At 42.4% G+C, this 17,833-nt stretch overlaps 1 protein-coding gene across 1 annotated transcript; it reads left to right on the plus strand.

Moving 5' to 3' along the window:
* Positions 1–2,071: 2,071 nt before the first annotated feature.
* On the plus strand, positions 2,072–9,267 carry LOC309590447 (serpin B12-like; the record flags this gene model as incomplete). Its single annotated transcript, XM_082311660.1, has 7 exons — positions 2,072–2,242; positions 3,858–3,971; positions 4,316–4,447; positions 5,338–5,455; positions 6,682–6,824; positions 8,569–8,739; positions 8,863–9,267. 7 exons carry the CDS (start codon positions 2,072–2,074, stop codon positions 9,265–9,267), a joined length of 1,254 nt encoding a protein of 417 aa, XP_082167786.1.
* Between the last annotated feature and the right edge of the window lie 8,566 nt (positions 9,268–17,833).

The following is a 17,833-nucleotide window of genomic DNA, read 5'->3' on the forward strand; positions in this document are numbered from 1 at the left end:
TCCTCTGTTTTGCCCATTTGTATTAGGTCTTTATGTGAAGTACTTTAGGGTAAAACAGATGTCTCAGTATGAAAAGTGTATGAACTTTTTCTTTCAGCATTGCAGGTTCTTTCCACAGAGCATCAGTCAGAAACACAATGAAGCATTGATTATTGCTGTGCTTTTCAAGCTAGTCAAAAGACAAGGAACGTCTGCATTTGCCACACGTGGCACCTTCATATATTCCGCAACTTGGCTTTTCAGCTCTTCCAAGCTACTGCAGCAATCTGTCTTAGGCTAAATCTGTTTTCCTGTGGGCTGAGTTTATTCCCATCATCTGGCACTTGCTGCAGGCTAAGATGGTTTGCACAGACAAATGCTGCATCTCAGCTGGGCCACATCAGCTCTCTATGTCCTAGTAACTTTTGATGGCTGAGCCCCAGCTTTTCATGCAAAGTTTGTGTTTGGCTCATGGCTGAGCAAGAGGCAGCATGCACTCTGCATCCTTGAGCAGAGCTGGAGCCTCACTGGGTGAATGGGGTGGCAGGGGAGCATCAGCTGGGGGCATCCCCTTCCCAAGAAGGCTCTAGACTTCTCTCAAAGTGGCTGCTGGACACCGACAGCTCAGGACAGGCCATACAAGGGCTCTGCTGATGAAAAATCCTGAAGTTCAGCTTTGCACTAGCCTTTTCCCACCCTTAGCCTTCTGGTGACACAGGCTGGAGCTCCTCACATAACTTGGCCTTGCGGGCTGCAGCAGCTGGGGGTCACAGGGCAGAGAAAGAGCACCTGCTGTGCTGTGGCTTTCTGTGGGCAGTGGGAATAACCACCTGGCTGCGCACTCACCTATCTTTTCAACAGAGAGGAGCTCTGGCAACTTGCTAGGGACCTGACCCACGCTTGTCCCGATGCAGGCTGAAAGCTAGAGCCAGCCAGATCTGTGCTGTGGGAGACATGAAGGCCTTCTCTCCATACTGTGGCTGTGTATTTTCCCCTAAGTAAAGTATCTTTCTAGAACACAGGCCACAGCTACTCATCTCTGTGTCTGTAACCAGGTGGGAGTGTATACTTTGCTTTTCACACATTTTTCTGGTGTGCTGTCCAAAATATTGTTTGTTTGACACTGAAAGTGATGTGGGTTTTTTTGGATATAATGATACCAGAAAAGCTTGTGTGATCCCACTGGTATCCACACAACAGCTTTACAATTCTTCTCCTAAGGGACAGGAAAGGAGTTTCTAAACCCCTTTTTCTCAGGTGGCCTCCTGCTTGCAAAGACCAAGCTGGAACTTGGTCTCAACTTGTTCTTAGCAGAGTGGATTTAATGTAAATGACCCACAGGAAAGGTATCAGACTGTTATGTTTCTAGTACAAAAGAAAAGAGTGACACAGATCTTGTCATATCATTGAGCAGGAACTTACAGACTTCTTTTCAGGGCTGTTGAGCTATTGCTTTGTTTGGAAATTTTAATTGTGTATCCTGCCTGAATCTGTGGCTCCTGGAAAAAGTATATTTCAAACTGTTCGTGTTTCCGTATGTAGTTCAGTCTCCGTAGCTGTTAATGACCTTTTTTTTCATATATAAAACCATTTAATTAATAGTGATTTTATTTTTATAAACCTGTTGTTTGAAACCCTCATACCACAGCTCTGGTTACCAGACATGGTTATATGCAGGTGTAGTTTCTGTCACTAATCCTATGTTGTTACAAGAGGAAAGACTTGATGTAACTGTATATAGCAAATCAGTTTGGAGAAGGCAAATGTTAATCCACAGTTGACTGATTTCAATACCATGACCTGAAATAAGATACAGCATGGCATAAGACAGAAAAATGGTCCTTTCTGAGGAATTCACATATGCTGTGAGCGTGGGTCCCTTTTCCAGACCCGCTGTGTCCTTGCTCCTGCTGTGTAGCATGGACTGACAGATGTGTGCAAGGTTGGCTGTTTCAAACGCTCAGAATTTAGCAAACTTCTATTATTTAGCAACCAGCTATGGGACATCTCAGGGCAGACAGATGCTTCACAGTGTGATCTAGCTAGACAACAAGCTACATTAAATTTCTTCTTTCTTTTGTGCAGCTGCTTCATGATGGGCTCGATTTCTAGACCAATTACTGAGTTTTGCCTTGATCTCTACAATAAGCTCAACAGAAACGCAGAGGACACAAACATTGTCTTCTCTCCAACGAGCATCTCTGTTGCCCTGGCCCTGGTCCATCTAGGTGCAAAAAACAACACTGCTGCTCAGATAGAGAAAGTAAGTATTAATGAAATGATGCTTCCACATTGCTTTCTGTTCCCTTAATGGAAATGTTGGGCATCCTAGCACGACATGTGTGCGAGGGTCTCATAGGAAACAAGCACGAATATAAGCACAGGTGCTGCCTTCACAGTTGTGCTTGGTGCACTATGATCCTTGCCGTCTGCTTGTGTGAGTTGCACCATGCCCGCACACAGACTCAGGAGCATGGAGCAAGAGTTGAATGAGAGGAGGCAATACACCACCACTGCTGCCAGAATATCAGGCTTTGTTTCAAAATTATGGGCAGGCACTTCCTCTCATGGTTGCTATGAGAATCCTGAAAGTGTGAGTCTGGGTGGTTAGTGGGGAGAGTTGCAGAAACCTGAATTGATTGCACCTGGGTGGCTGGAAGCATTAGATCACTTATCACTTATGACATTCAAGAGTCAAAATGTCTCACCTGCAGAGCTCACAGGGACCCAGGTGGGCAGGGAGGAGGTGAAGAAGGCTACCTCTCCAATGGCGGCGCCTTTACTCCCTGCAGCGCAAGTTCTGCTTTGTACAATCTTTCGTCTCTTTTCTTGTTTGTGCCCATGAGCGGTAAAAGAACAATAATCCTAAGGCAGAGGTTCTTGTCAGTAGCTGGCTGTACTGGTAGATCTTCATCCGTCATATCCTAACACTGCCATGTGCACAGTCTGACTGCTGGGTCACCCGCAGCCAAGGTAGACGTGCCCTCCTCACGAGGTTCCTGGGGTGTGGTGGGTTGACCTTGGCTGGTGGCTGCCAGGTGCCCACCCAGCCACTCTCTCACTCTCCCTCTTCAGCAAGGACAGGGAGAGAAAATAAGATGAAAAAGCTCATGGATCGAGATAAGGACAGGGAGATCACTCGCCATTTACTGTCATGGCAAAACAGACTTGACTCATTTTGCAGCCAGCTGGAACCAGCTCTGTTCAACATGGGGGCAGCCCCTGATCTCTTAACACAGAGGCCACCCCTGCAGCCCCCTGGCTACCATAACCTTGCAACATAAACCCAATACACAGGGATTCTTGCTTATTTTAGGAAAGCAATGGGGGATACGATATTGTCACTAAAAATTATTAAGTCTACGTATGATGCAACATTATTATAATGGAGAAGCTGCTGGAATTTTTTCAGTGAGATATTTGCACATTAGCAACAAGGACTGGCTTCCATTAAGAGCACTGTGGTTTTGATATATTTCCTAAGCTGATGCAAAGATTAAGAATGATTGCAAAAAGCCAGTTTTGATGTTTTCAAAGGAAACTATTTTTATGTGTTTGCCTGAGGCAACTTTTTGTTTTGAAATTTAACGTGACTGTAGCAATAAAAATATAAATCAAATGTAAACATTTTGAGGTAGTGGAGAGTAATATTTTGAGGGACTAAGTGTAAGTTCTTCTTGGTTTGCTAATATAGAAATGTGAATTTGAACATGAATATATGAACAATTTAAAGTCTGTCATTTCAGCCTGACCGAAGCTGAGAATATACCTTTCGTAAATCCACACCATTTATGCAGGACAGCATAGCAAATCTTTTAAACAAGGAAAATGCTTTTATTCCAGTTACAATTGCCATAATTTGGCATCTTCAACTGCAGGTGCTCCATGTCAGGAAAGCTGCAGGAAGAACGAGCCTTGGATCTGACCTTGAGAGTGCAGCCCCAGAAGTGGAGCCAGAACTAAGCCAGGAAAGACAGTCATCCCCCTCACAGGTACGTCCTTGGGTGGGAAGCACAGGAGCCTTTTCTTCACCGCACGATAGGTTACTAGTTATAAAGCACTAGTCTACCACTGGAGGGAGTCAAGATCACACGCACAAAATCTGCCTAATCCGCTAGGAAATGCTTAAATACAAGGTGTTACCTTATTAAGGGCCAAGACTTCCATGAATTCAATACCAAAGCCTTCAGCGATCTCATCTGAAGGAGGATCAGGCTGGATTTAAAAATCAGTACAGCAGGAATTAACCCTATAGTATAATCTAGTTAGGATGCAAATTAACAACCAAAGCTATATGGAAGAATCGTTATAATTGTTGTGTTTGTAATATTCCTAGTGTAACAAGGATGGGGACCTTAACCATAAAGCATTCCAGGCACTGCTTTTACAACTACAAAACCTTGGTGAAAGCTATGTTTTAACCCTGGCCAACAATCTCTTTATACAACAAGGATTTGAACTCCGGCAGGTAAGTTACCTGTGTCTGCCAACTGCTGTGGCCCTGACCTCAAGCTTCCCTGGAACTGTGACCCTCACTGTTGCCCCTGTCGTGTCTATTTTGGAGCACTTGTTGTGCTTCTTGGAGCCATATCTACTGGGGCTGGTCGAAAAGAGACAAGTGTGTCAGCTTTCAATTCTTTTGTTTAAAAAAAACCCCCACACTGTGGATATCAATGGCTATAGAGCAAAAATAAAGCAGGAGTCTGTTAACTTTTGGCATCTGTCTATACTCAGCCAGAGGTGTGACTACAGCCAAAACCAGCCTGTTCAAGCTGTCTGTAAGCTACTTACTTCTGGGCTTGCAAGTGGCACGACTGAGGCAGCAGTAAGCTTGGAGAGAGCTTATCACCTGAGGTGTTATATAGTTTCATCCATAGAGCTGCTGTGCTGAACTTACGCCTTTCTTACTGAATGACAGAGTGGTCTCTAGATTGCCTAGCATGGATATCTTGCTAGTCACATCTTTGCTTTGCTGTCAATTATTTCTGCTGAATGATTTGGATACTTAAGCATTGAAGAACACATCTTGCATCTTCTCTAATTTTTTATTTTTATCTGGACCTCAGGTATGCAGTTCTCCATGGGAAGACTTTCTTGTGGCTTTTTTTTTTTACTTATTTACTTATTTACTTATTTACTTATTTACTTATTTTGCCTATGCAGTAGAATAATTATGTCTTCTTCAAAGATTCTCTGAATAAACTTCAGATAGCTGATGTTTCCAAAATGAAATTTTGACTTATGAAGTCAACAGGTCCCTCCCCATTTCTAAAATAGTTCTGAACCACTGATTTCTTTCAGAAGGGAATAAGTGCTTAACAGATTTGACCAATTCATAATCTTTATTTTGATTTACAGCAATTTCTAACGTGCACAAAGGAACTGTATGGAGCAATGCTGCAAACAGTGAACTTTCACGGTGCTGTTGAAGCTGCCAGAGTAAAAATTAACACTTGGGTTGAAAGTGAGACACAAGGTAAAACAAAGCAAAACCATAGCGATACTATCACTGCCTTCTTCCACTGCTTCAACAAAAGAAATTCCAGGGTATGAAAAGCAAAGACTTGTTCACGTTTCTGGGTGTTCAGTCTTATGCTGTTTAAAGACAGTTTGTCTTCCCGTCCACTCTTGAAATATTAGAGTTATTAGCTAAATTATTTCTAAATTATTTCTAAATTAAAGGTATGTTTTTTGTCAGATACTTTTGTAGTCCCACCCTTATGCCTGGCATGATAATTGCAATAATACCTATAAGGCTTGACCAGACAAATTGCTTCCACTGACAGCCACAAATGCAGATACAGGACAGCAGGGGCTGGAAGCTGTGAGCTTCGTGGTGAGACTGGGAACAACCTGGGGGGGGAGGGAGGACGACCAAGGACCTGGTTATAGGCAGAGCGATGCCCACAAAGATGATAGATGTGACCACCAGTGAGACTCACTACCACAAGTGACAATCAACCAGCTCTTGCCCTTAACAGGCTTGCTGATTAGACTAAACATGACATACGCCATTTTCCTTTAGTTTTGCCAGAGCTGCGTAGCAGTGGGATGAGAATTTTCTAAATCTTCCGACTGAACATAAACCACAGCTTACTGGGGGACAGGCAAATAGATTTGAAGGCTTCTGTAATTTATCAGTTGCCCATCTCCTGACCAAACCTGACCTTGTACTGGCAAAGCGGCCTGTGACTGGTGTGGGAAAGAGCTGTTAACCCCAGCTGGCTCCCAGTAAGAGGGCTGAAGGTTCAGGAGCCACCTTGCACAGGGTTAGGAGCCATTGTTGCTCTGAGTGCTCATATGAAGCCTGCGGACCTGCTAACTCCTACTTCAGCCTCTGTGTAGAAAGTCAAAAGCTCCACATCTGATTAACTGCTGCACTTGGTGCAAAGGGAAAGATGCCCTCATGTAAACTGAAATATGTAATCCTTCCTGTAATTAATGTCACCTGACACATATGTATGGTCACTGACACTGAAAGTTGGGTAATTTGTTGACCCCAGTCCCCCCTGTCTCTCCTGGCTGGTAATAGTGCAGAGGAATCTACCATTTGTTTGCCTATATTGTCCCTGTCCTTTGAATAAATCAAGAACTGGATTTCTAAGATTCTCCAAAACTAAGTTCACAGACAAGTAATTGATTCTCAGTCCAGAGTCTTAATGACAACTAGCAAATACTTGTGTATTCCAAAATTTCCTTTAGGTAAAATCAAGGAACTCTTTGCTCCTGGTGTGATTGACGAACATGCGTTGCTGGTGCTGGTGAATGTAATCTACTTCAAAGCGTCCTGGGAACACAAGTTTGAGGAACAAAAAACAGTACAGAGAGATTTTAAACTGAATCAGGTACAGCTGCATTCTGTAAATCTTAACATTATTTACCCTAGATGCTGTGAGCAATGAAGCAAGGATAACATGAAGCACAACGTCCAGGGCTCAGCTGCCCTTTGAGCAAGGTGTGGATGTACTGGGATCTTAACTTGCTTCTCCTTTTGGGAAGAGGTAGCAGGAGGGTTTTTCACAGAAAAGCATAATCTTTACTAAAAAACTGTGCAAGACTCAAAAGTTGCAACAACTCAGAGTTTTGCTTTGGTGACTGGCAAAACACAAGTGTTAGCCTTGATTAGCACTTTTGAACATAGTAGTCATTACAGAGCGTTGTCACGGATGGAAGCAAATCTGAACATCCCATTCCATACAGGCTCCAGGGGGTCATCCTGGTGCTTATATATTCAATACATTTTAGCAGTAGCTATGCATCTGAAAGATTAAAACAAACAGACCAAACTAACTATGCCAGATAGTAACAAACTACAAATATACAGTTGCAATTTGAAAAAGAAAAAATTCTTATAGGGTATTTTGGTTTATTTGTAGTATTTGCAATACAGTATTTGCAGCACACAAAATTTTATTTTAAATGTATTTTAATTTTTAGCCCTTTTTTCCTGCCATACAGATATCACCAAAGCCTTCACTGTTTAACTAAGGTATCGTCAATATTGTTGCAAAGTTAGTTCTTTAACAAGCACATTCCTCCAAGTATTGTGTGTGCCATTTAAGGCTAACAGATGTTATCAGAAAAGACTTTAATTGAATTCAGTTTTGTCTTCTTTACGTATTTTGTTCCAATATTCTCTTAGTTATCATCCATAACAAAAGAAAAAAGCCTGACAGATTTAGGTCTGATCTTAACTTGCAGAGCTTTGTAAGGGAAAAAGTCTCTTTTGAGTGTTACTCATAGATCAAAGAAAAAGGTCAGAATAACATATATTTCTACTTATCATGTTGCATTCCATTGTTAAGACACCGGTAAGAAACTGTCATATTGAGTACTTATATATGTGACTTTAAGTGTATCTTTGAATATGGATATTGACAATGGTCTATAACTGAGAACATTTGGTGCACTGCTGCAGTAGGAGAAACTATGAGACAGGGAGAAGCTGTATAGATTTTTCTTCATATGCTAATCAATACTAGCAGGATTTTTTTCTGAAAATATGTCATCTACCAAAATTCTTCTTTCATTGCTTTAGAAATTAGCTAAGAAGTTAGCTAACTGTAAAAGGAAACTTGAGTCTTTACACAGCTTTCAAACAACCCCATCATAAAATAGGCAAGATAACAAGACCTAGAAAAGCATGCCTGAGAAAGGCTATGATTTTGCTCTTAATCTATTTATTGCTTCCTGTCTAAACAATCAGTCTGATAAATGACAGCCTGATTCTTGCAGTGCTATTTCTTCTTTATCCCAGTCCAAGTTAGGACTTGCAAATCTAACCAGCATCAGCCTGTTTGGAAGTGTAACACTATTAAGCAACTTCACCATCTGATCAGTTGCAGGGAAATTGTTTGGTTTGTTTTTGGGTTTTTTTTGTTTGTTTGTTTGTTTGTTTATTTTTTCCCCCGAGAATTATCCCCTTTATTTCTGCATGGCAAAGCTGATGTTTTGAGTGTCGCTGTAGATGCAACAAAATAAAGAAAATTGTGCCTAACAACAACCCCGACTACTGATATCGCACCTATAATAAGTTTAAATGTTAAGAGCTGTATTGCTTAAGTGACTGTATAATTTTCTTTTAAATAGAATGAGAAAAAACCCGTCCAAATGATGTATCAGAAAGGCATCTTTAAATTAGGCTACATTGAGCAGATGGGTGCTCAAGTCCTTGAACTCCCTTACGCTCAGAAGTCACTGAGCATGATCATCTTGCTGCCAGGTGACATGGCTGATGGATCTACCAGTGGGCTGGAGCAGGTAAGGCAGTATATATCATGGACTATGGCTGAAAGTTGGTTGTCTGAATTAAGGCTGGGTAAAGATCTAAACTTTTCAGAGCTGCTCACCTATTTTTAAGCTCTTTTTTTCCTCATCTTCCAGATTGAAAAGACAATGACGTATGAAAATTTAATGCTGTGGGCCTCTTCAGAGAACATGTTTGAGACAACAGTGGAGGTGTACCTCCCCCGATTCAAGCTTGAAGGCACCTTTAACCTCAATGAGGTATTACAAGAGCTGGGGATGACTGACATCTTCCTTGAATCAAAAGCTGACCTTTCTGCAATGTCATTTGCAAAATCTCTGGTGCTGTCAAATGTTGTCCATAAGACGTACGTGGAAGTCAATGAGGAAGGCACGGTAGCAGCAGCTGGTACAGGAGCTGTCATTGTGAGGAGGTCTCTTCCTCTCACAGAAGTGTTTATGGCTGACCACCCTTTCTTATTCTTTATTAGACACAATCCTACCAATACCATTCTTTTCTTTGGGAAACTCTGCTCACCTTAAAATCAGGGACATTTTCTAACATTGTGAGAAACACCTGAATGAAAATCAGAAATAGTATTCTTTTCCCAATGCATTCTTAATCCTTTGACAGCTAGTTTGCATTTCAAAGTAATCACTGCAAGCAGTTTAGCTTAGAACCCATCAATTGGATGCTCTGCCGCTAGGCTCCTTGAATTGCAAATACTGATCTGAATCCAGAATAGGAGTAAATTTTGCCTTAACTTCACTGAATATGAATAACATTTTGTTTCCTCAATGCCCACGTATGCTCCTGTATTCCTTCCGGTTCCCCAGCCCAACCATGTAGTGTAGTACAGCACCTTCCTGGGCTTCCAAAGGTGGAATTGGTGTGCTGCTGTCTGAGGAGAATTGTCTGCAACAATTTTCAGTAACTGCCAGTAAAAACAGAGTAGCCCCTGCTCTGTATATTTTGATTCCTGGCCAGCTGGGTCCTGGTCAGCAGAGAGGTGCTTTAGAGATACTTTTTCCTTATCTGCATTCTGTAGCTGTGGCAAATCCTTTGCACAGTGGTGACCTGGCCATGATAATTCCCTTTCCTGTAGCAACTGCCAAGTAGGAGATACTTATTTACTGCAAATATACCTATTTACTGATAACTGTACCACTTTCTCCCCAGTGATGTGTACTCGATCTGCCTTTGTGCTATTCTGCATTATATAAAAAGCTTATGCTACCAGCAGCTTTGGCTTCATTTATTTATTTAGATGTATACCTGCATCTAAAGTGTCATCTTACCAGTTGGAAGAATGATGTGACATGTATTCCTTTCATGAGCCCTGGATCTTTTTGTGTGTTTTTATTAGTAGCATTAGTTTTTATGATGATAACAGTAGGAATATTCAGGGAAAAGGACAGGATTCTGCCCTCATGAACACCTCTAGAAAGGGAGTGGATTACAACAGTAATTATGTATACAGGAGGGCAGGATTTGGGCCCTCTTTTACTGGACTTTTTCTACATTAATTTTTGAAATAAAAGCTCACAGAACGGTTGAGGTCAGAAGGGACCTCTGGAGGTCATCTGGTCCACCTCCCCTGCTCAAGGAGGGCCAGCTGCTTGCCCTGGACCATGTCCAGATGGCTTTTGGATATCTCCAAGGATGGAGACTCCACCACCTCTCTGGAAAACCTCCCCTAAGTCCCTGCTAAGTTCTCAAATGACTCCAAAGAGAATTTTGTATGCACAGTGTCTGCAGGAACAGGATATGAAAACACATTTCTAAAGAGGTTAATTATTTACATAGTAAAGAAGGCTACCTTTTATATGGGGATAAATTAAGTGACTTCAGTCTCAAGGAACAGGAGGAAAATGGTCTCAAGCACCCCATTGAAGTTACTGATGTGGAAAACTGTAGCCATGAACTTCCAAGAAATGTGTTTTCGTCCTCGCATGCTGCTGTCTGGTGAATTTTAACGATCTGAGATGCAAATCTGAAAGACAGGGCTCTCTCCATGCTCTGGGTAATGAAGAAAGGTTTTGTAAAGGGCAGTGTAAATCATGGAAATCACAGTTAAACATAACCTGGAAAGGTTTTGTCTGTGGGAGAAAAATAAAACTTGCTGCTGACTGATAGGGAGACATTACTGCTAATTTGCTGGTTTAACGTAAGTAACATCTTCCTCAGACAGATTCTGCATGAGGTTTAATAAATTAATGTTTGCAACATGCTTTATGATCCATGAAAATGAAAATATACATTAGCCGTTTACCATATAATTGGGTGTAAAGCACCCTTATGTTCTGCATTCATGATTACCATAGCTTATGCACCATAAGTTACCTGGGGCCGTTTGGACAAGAAAGTCTAGGAAATAAGAGTGAATGATAACTGAGCAAGAACAGACAGGAGCAGGACAATAAAAGAGTCAAATAGACAAACTGCTCTTGACTGTCTAATCTGAAGGTGCAGTACAGCTTCAGAAGTAGTTCTCCAGGCTGTGTCCCTGTTTCCCTTCTGGAGGCTGGTAGCCCAGTTTGTTCATTAGACGATGTTTTTGTTACCTAAAGCTGTCATCATACAGTGTTTACATTCCCCAGGGAAGTTCTGAGCACAACCTCAAAAATCAACAATGTTTCTGAAAATGCAAGGACAAGGGTTCCTGTGGTGAAGTGGCAAATGCCACAGGGGAAAAAAATCTTCGCTTTATTCCTGTCTTTTCTCAGAAATGAGTATAAAGTCCCCAACCCTCAGCATATCCTTTTTCAGCACCCTTGAGTTAAAACAGGGGCTTCTGACAACACTGTGGGTTAGCAGGGGGATGGATCTGCACTTGCTACCAGTGAAGAATGCAGGAGCTTAGTCCTGAAAGTGAAAGAAATAGAGGCAGAGGTTTGCAATAAAAGTCTCCGTTTAGCAGCAGCTGAGCTGGGCTGTTACTGTGCCGCCAGAGTGCGGGAGCTGTGAAGATGTGTGGTGAGCCCTGCGCGGCGTAAGAGATGTGGCTGGGCCATTTCTGGTACATGCCATGGCAGCGGTTTTACTACTGCCACAATCTGGTGAACTATGAAAAGAGGACTAATGTCATGAAGGAAAAAAACAAGCATCTATGCAACGTATTTTTTTTTTACATTTTGTTTTCCCCTTGCTGCAACGTCTACTGAAGGGAGTGCCTCTCTCCACCAATCCCCATCCGTGCAAACAAGGTCCAATGCCTCCTCTCCCCCCACCGTGAGCAGCTCAGCAGGGGAGCAGGCATCCCCTTTGCAAATGGCAAGGTTCAGATACGTTTGCTGCCCTGCCTCAAGCCTCCAGAGCTGGACTAGGTGATTGTTAAAGGTCCCACTCAACCCAAACCCCATTCTATAGTTCTGTGTCTTGCACACTGGTTAGCTGAATTTGGCTAAGCCCATTCAGCGCTGGTCGGTTACTGATTTACAGCTGGTCAAACTAGTTTATAGTAACCACATTGTATCACAAAATATCTGAGTCAGTAAAAAACAGAAGAGTTATTAGGTATTGTGTCTTAGACCTGAAACATACATGCACATTTTAAAATCTTGGATTCTCCTGACTTTAATATACTGTGTTATACTTACTGAACTGTGTAGGATCTGCCTTGTATTCCTACTCCTGTCTGGAACTGGAAGTGGGAGAAACTCGGCTGTGACTGGAATAATGGTTATTGGCAAAATATATAGCTTTTAAGCTATAAGGTGAAGAAATACTACTTTTCAGTGCTCATGGCCTGAGACTGGATTTAGAGACATGATCAGTGTTGAAAGTTTCGCTTTCACAGTATCGCTTTTAATGTTTGTGCTCAGTCTGAGCTAACTTTGCATGCAGTTTCCTCTCGGTTCAAGGCAAGCGGTGGCAGTAGACATTTACACAAGAAGTCTCTGCTGCTGCTCTTGAAACTTGACACGGTGCATTCGGGTTGCACGGTGTTTCAGCTTGCTTCTTCAAGTTGTGGGGCCCCAGTCCTTCTTCGAGGATTCGTTAGCATCTGTGGATCCTCTGTCACGTGGTGCTCATCGTCTCACTGAATTAGGTACTCACTTCTTCCCTGGTATGAACTGAGAGAAGGGCCACAATTTGGCCCTTCAATCACAAAATCAGTCAGTACCTTATGAGCAGTGAAGTGAAATGCCTACCCCGTACCCAGCTATTTGTACTATTCACTTATCTTCAAAGAGAGTTAAACTTTACTTTAGAAACCAATTCAATATGTATTTCAAATCTAATAAAGATGGTATAGGGAGTCAAGACCCCCAGAGGTACTGCTGTAGAAAGCTTAGACACTGATTTGACTCTTGGGGAAAGCTTTACCCCAAAGGCTGAAAAATAAACTAGAAAAGGTTCAAATGGTACACTTCAAAAGAGGCTACTTTGCAGGATTTATTTGACCTGTTATTTCCTAAGTTGCCCTGTGAACTTCTCAGAATTTGGCTCTCAGTCATTTTTGGGTTTGGCCCTGATGTTATGGATTGCTAGAGACTAATCTATTTTAGACAGAAACTCAGATAAAAGTATAGTAATTCCTTCTGATCTTAAGACTAAACACAGCAGTATCATTAGTAAAAAACTAACAGTAATCAAATTATGTTTAGAAACAATCCTGTCAGTGATTTCTTATAAATATTCTTATCTCCCCAACCCTACAAAAAAAAGTCAGATGCACTGTAAAACTTCTAGTTTCCAGTCTCCCTTACAGTATTTATCAACTTCCCATCACCTTTCTTATGGACCATCCATCCCAGACTTCCAACATGTGTATGGAAGTGCCAGCTCACTTTCTTGGATGGTTTCAGAAAATCATCCAGAAGTAATGCTTTGAATTAATTTTTTTTTAACTTCCATGTTATACCATATTTTATTCCATTAGCCCAGTAGAGTCAGCTTAGGTACAGGTATAGTAGCATCTATCTCTATTCAGATAATACTGGGGCTTGTTCCCCTTGAACAGAGCAGCAAGAGAGAAAATATGCAATCTGACTGAGGGGGTAGCTGGATGGCAGTGCTACTAGTTAGCATCTTCTGGCGAAGACCCGCACAAGGTATTATGAACAGATTATCAGGACTAAAATTCCAAGTTCAACCACGGTATGCTATACAATACAAATTGTACATAATTTATTACATTGATTTATTATCAATATAAATAGGTTAACTTTTATTCTGCTATAATTTATTAATATTAATTATAATAATGTAATATTTGATACAATATAAAATTACGACACATCAAAGGCTGGCCTTGACTGATGGTAATATAAGTAGTTTCATACCTTCTGTACTGTACAAGGTGCTATTCTACTTCAGCTGTACAGTCAGTCACACAGTTATGGCAGCAGGATAATCTAGACTTTTGATTTCCATATTCATTAAAAATTGTCTCTTAGTAAATCCTTGATTTTATTTTCTTGGTAAAGTACACCCATTTTCTATATGGAATTATAATCACTTCTAGCAGGTACTACAGCTTAGTATTCATAAGCTTTATGAAAACCAGATTCAGAAGTCACACTTCCTAACTGTATTTTTCTGTGTATATGTGATGGAGAATCAGTGAATAACATGTTTAATGCACAGAATTATAGGCGGCTTCAGAAAGGAGAAGCAACATTAAAATAATGTTGTGGCTCTCCTAAACAGAACATAGGCTGCTTTAAGCATGTATGTCCAAAAAGCCATCTGAAAGAAAAATTCTCTTTGCCTATGCATGTGGAAATATCCAAAATTTGTAGGCATTTTATTTTCACCTTTTGTAAATTCTCTAGTAGCTAGCATTTTTCTTTGCTTGCTCTGAACTGCCTTGATATGAGCAATGAGGTGCTTTGCCCATGCTGAAATTCAGGAATGAGGTGCAATGAGGCACAAGTCCCTGGAGAACATCTAGTGAATGCATTCAAAGCAGACCTTGTGCAAGCTATTCACATAGGGCTTCCTGAAAATGCTGTTAGACTTAATTTTTTTAAGTGAAAATGGTACATTACTTCCATAGTGGAGAAATTCGTGTGGCTCAGGAGGTGAAGGGCCTGTCTTCAGTGTATCCCATACCCTCGCTGGAATTCAAGCCTGTGTCTCCCAGGAGAATGCACCAAGCACTATCAGGCACTAGGGTTAGTGCCTTCTAGCGTAGGCTGGGTGGGAAAACGGCCCACCTTCCTTTTGAAGGCCTTACTCGAATGAATGCAGCTTAATGACACAAGAAGAGAAGTCATGGACTGATAACTCTGCAGTTCAATAACTGTATTGTAGATGACTTCTGGTTTCCAGTCTTCACTCCCAGGACTATTGTTTCAATCCAGTAACACGGAAAAAAATTATCTGTATGTGGGTGAGTATCCTAACAATAATGATATAGAACTATTTTGGTCTATATCTTTCTGATCGCATGAATTTTTTTCTCATTTTCTTAATATCTGCCTAGAAAAGAAAATAGTGAATAAAGTAATTCAATTGTGAGCTTCCTTTCAGCCCTTCAGAGGGTGCTGCTGTCCAGCTTTTTCATCTGAATCCTCAGGCATGAAATTATATATTCTTAATTATGAGATGGTGTGTTGATATTCTGCAGAAAGTGAAAATTTTCTGCTGAGAAAAACTACAAACCACCTGTGCTCTGGGAAAGGATAAAACTGTAGTAACTGGGTGAAAAGTAAATGCGGCGAGGGAAGATCATGACCACTGACTTAATTCAGGACCGAAAATACTTGCCCCCACCACCTGAAAGGAGCAGGCGTGTTAGTTTGCACAGCAAGCGAGGCTAATTTAAATACAGTAAACCAATAGTGTATGAAATGTTAATCACTAACTAATAAGTGTAAATTTGGGTGGGTTTATACTAATCATGTAGCAGGATAAATACGCTGTAGTTTTGTATGAAGGTGTGCTAGATTTGTGGAACTGCCACCTGGCACCCATCTTTGCACAAATATGAAGGGAATAAAATACCTCGGCTCTGTGTGAATTGGTGTCTGCACACCGGGCTAATGACCCTGCATTTGGGATAACAACATCACAGCTTTTGTATAAAAGAGCACTGCCTCCTGCACAGCGCCAAGTTTGTTTCGCATTACTCCCTCACGTGACTGCTACAGTTTGGAAACAAGATCCAGCCTTTCCATACACTTACTGACATTTTTAAACAGGCTGGAAAAGCACTACTGGAGGACCTCTACTGCATATCCTGATGGATGGCTTCTTTTCTGGCGCACCGCCTCGCGAGGCAGCTAGCTTTTGGCACAGCACTCGTTGCAGCCTGCAACCTTGCAGCACCAGCTGCAGCTCTGCCTCTGCTCAGGCCCCTGACAGCTCCTTTTCCAAGAGACCCCCACCGCAGCCCGCTCTGCTGCCTGTCACTTCTCTCCCCTGCAATCTGTCAGCATGAAGCAGTCCCAAACACAGACCAGCAATGACCAGTCCTGCCTTTTCCACAGCTCTCAGCCTGCCAAGTGAGAAATTACCTGCTAAATGGTAGAGGGGTGACCACTGAGGGGAAAGACTTTCTCAATCTCGAGTGTCATAATAGGGGAAAGTCCCCCAAAACATATTTTCCAATTATATTAATGCAATCATCATGTGATACCTATATGGGGGCTTAGCTACATTTTGCTCAACAGTCAGCTGCTGGTCTTCTGTGAGAAATACAATATTCTGCCCGGAGCAGTGCCGACCACAGTGCCTATTGGCCTAAAATAAACACAGTGCTCAGCCCACAACCAGCCTCGAGACACCAGGGGGAAACATTGTGAAAAAGCTGACTGCTGCTTGTGAAGCAGAACAGCCTCCAGGGTCAAAAGACGAGTAAGTGCTTTTGGCAGTGTGGTGCGCGTTTCCTTGTTCATGAATCATGATGACTATGAAGGATCCTGGAAGACATACCCATGGGCCTTTGGTGTATCTCCCCTGCCCCCAGACAGGAGCAACTCCACCTTGCTGCCTTTTTTGCTTGTGGTTTTGTGCATGCCACCCAGAGGTACGGACTGACAGTGACCGTGGAGCTCAACAAAAGCCTCATGAGCCCTTCATGCATTTCAAGCCAAAACCATCAATGCCTCAAGCTCCCCACACAGTTCTGCTGAAACACGTGGGCTAGACCTAGGGGTTAGGAAACGAGATCCATAGCTGCAGTACAGCAGCAAATATTCAGAGCTGAGCACCTCAGCTGAAAGTGCTCCCATTGCAGAGTCTAACTCTCTGTGGTGCCATGGGGAAAATCCACTTCCACCCTTGGAGGGGCAAGAAGCACCAGTCTGAATGAAGGAGCTGCTCCAGCTCAGTGCTCTTCCCTGCACATGATCAGCAGGGCTGGCCATACTGAGCTCTTCTAAGCAGGGCTGGTGGTGCCTTCACTTCACCTCCTCTTGCCTTTTTCTTGCATGAGGTCAATGAAAAAAGCCTGTTCCCTAAAATTTTTGCCATATGGGATCTGGTGCCAGGATCTGTTCCCAAAGCTGTGTAACTGGGACTCCTTCTGCCCTCTGGACCAGGTCCTGTAGCACCTGGTTAGGCCTGCCACCTCCTGACCCACAGTCCGGGAGATGCTCAAAACTCAGGTTGGGACGTGCTGCTGAAGGCTACCATGTGCTCCCTCCACTCTCTGGCTCTTGCTGACACAGAAAAGCATGCTGAGATCCCTGAGACAGACAAAGTGCCCATGCTGAGGCAGCCCCAGCTAAGCATAGCCCTCAGGCAGAGAAGCTGCTGGGACACATTCTGGATCATTGCACCTCTCTGGGAAGGCCTGGGTTAAAGAAGAAATAACATGTTGTGGTTATGGGCCCAGCTCTATCATGTGCTGCAGGACTATCAGGGCTCCCCATGAGACAGAGGTTATCAGATGCACGGAAGTACTTCAGGGAGAGTTGCCTCTCTGAACGCTGCCTATCAGACTCTTATTTTCTGATTTGTTTCTGTTTCCTTCTTCCTGTTACTGTATGCTGTCTGCAGATGCTTGCCCCGTCTTTGAGGCAATTCAGCAGAGCAAGCTAATGAGCTGCAGCAGCATCAACAGGGTCCCTCCCCTCTGGGAGGGGAAAAAGATAAATTTCCTTCTTTGACTACTTGTTTCAGAGAGTGAAAACCAGAAGAGACTAGATTGTGGCT

The sequence above is a fragment of the Platalea leucorodia genome (assembly GCF_965183815.1).
Source record: "Platalea leucorodia genome assembly, chromosome: 1".
In the NCBI taxonomy this organism is placed as follows: Eukaryota; Metazoa; Chordata; class Aves; order Pelecaniformes; family Threskiornithidae; genus Platalea; species Platalea leucorodia.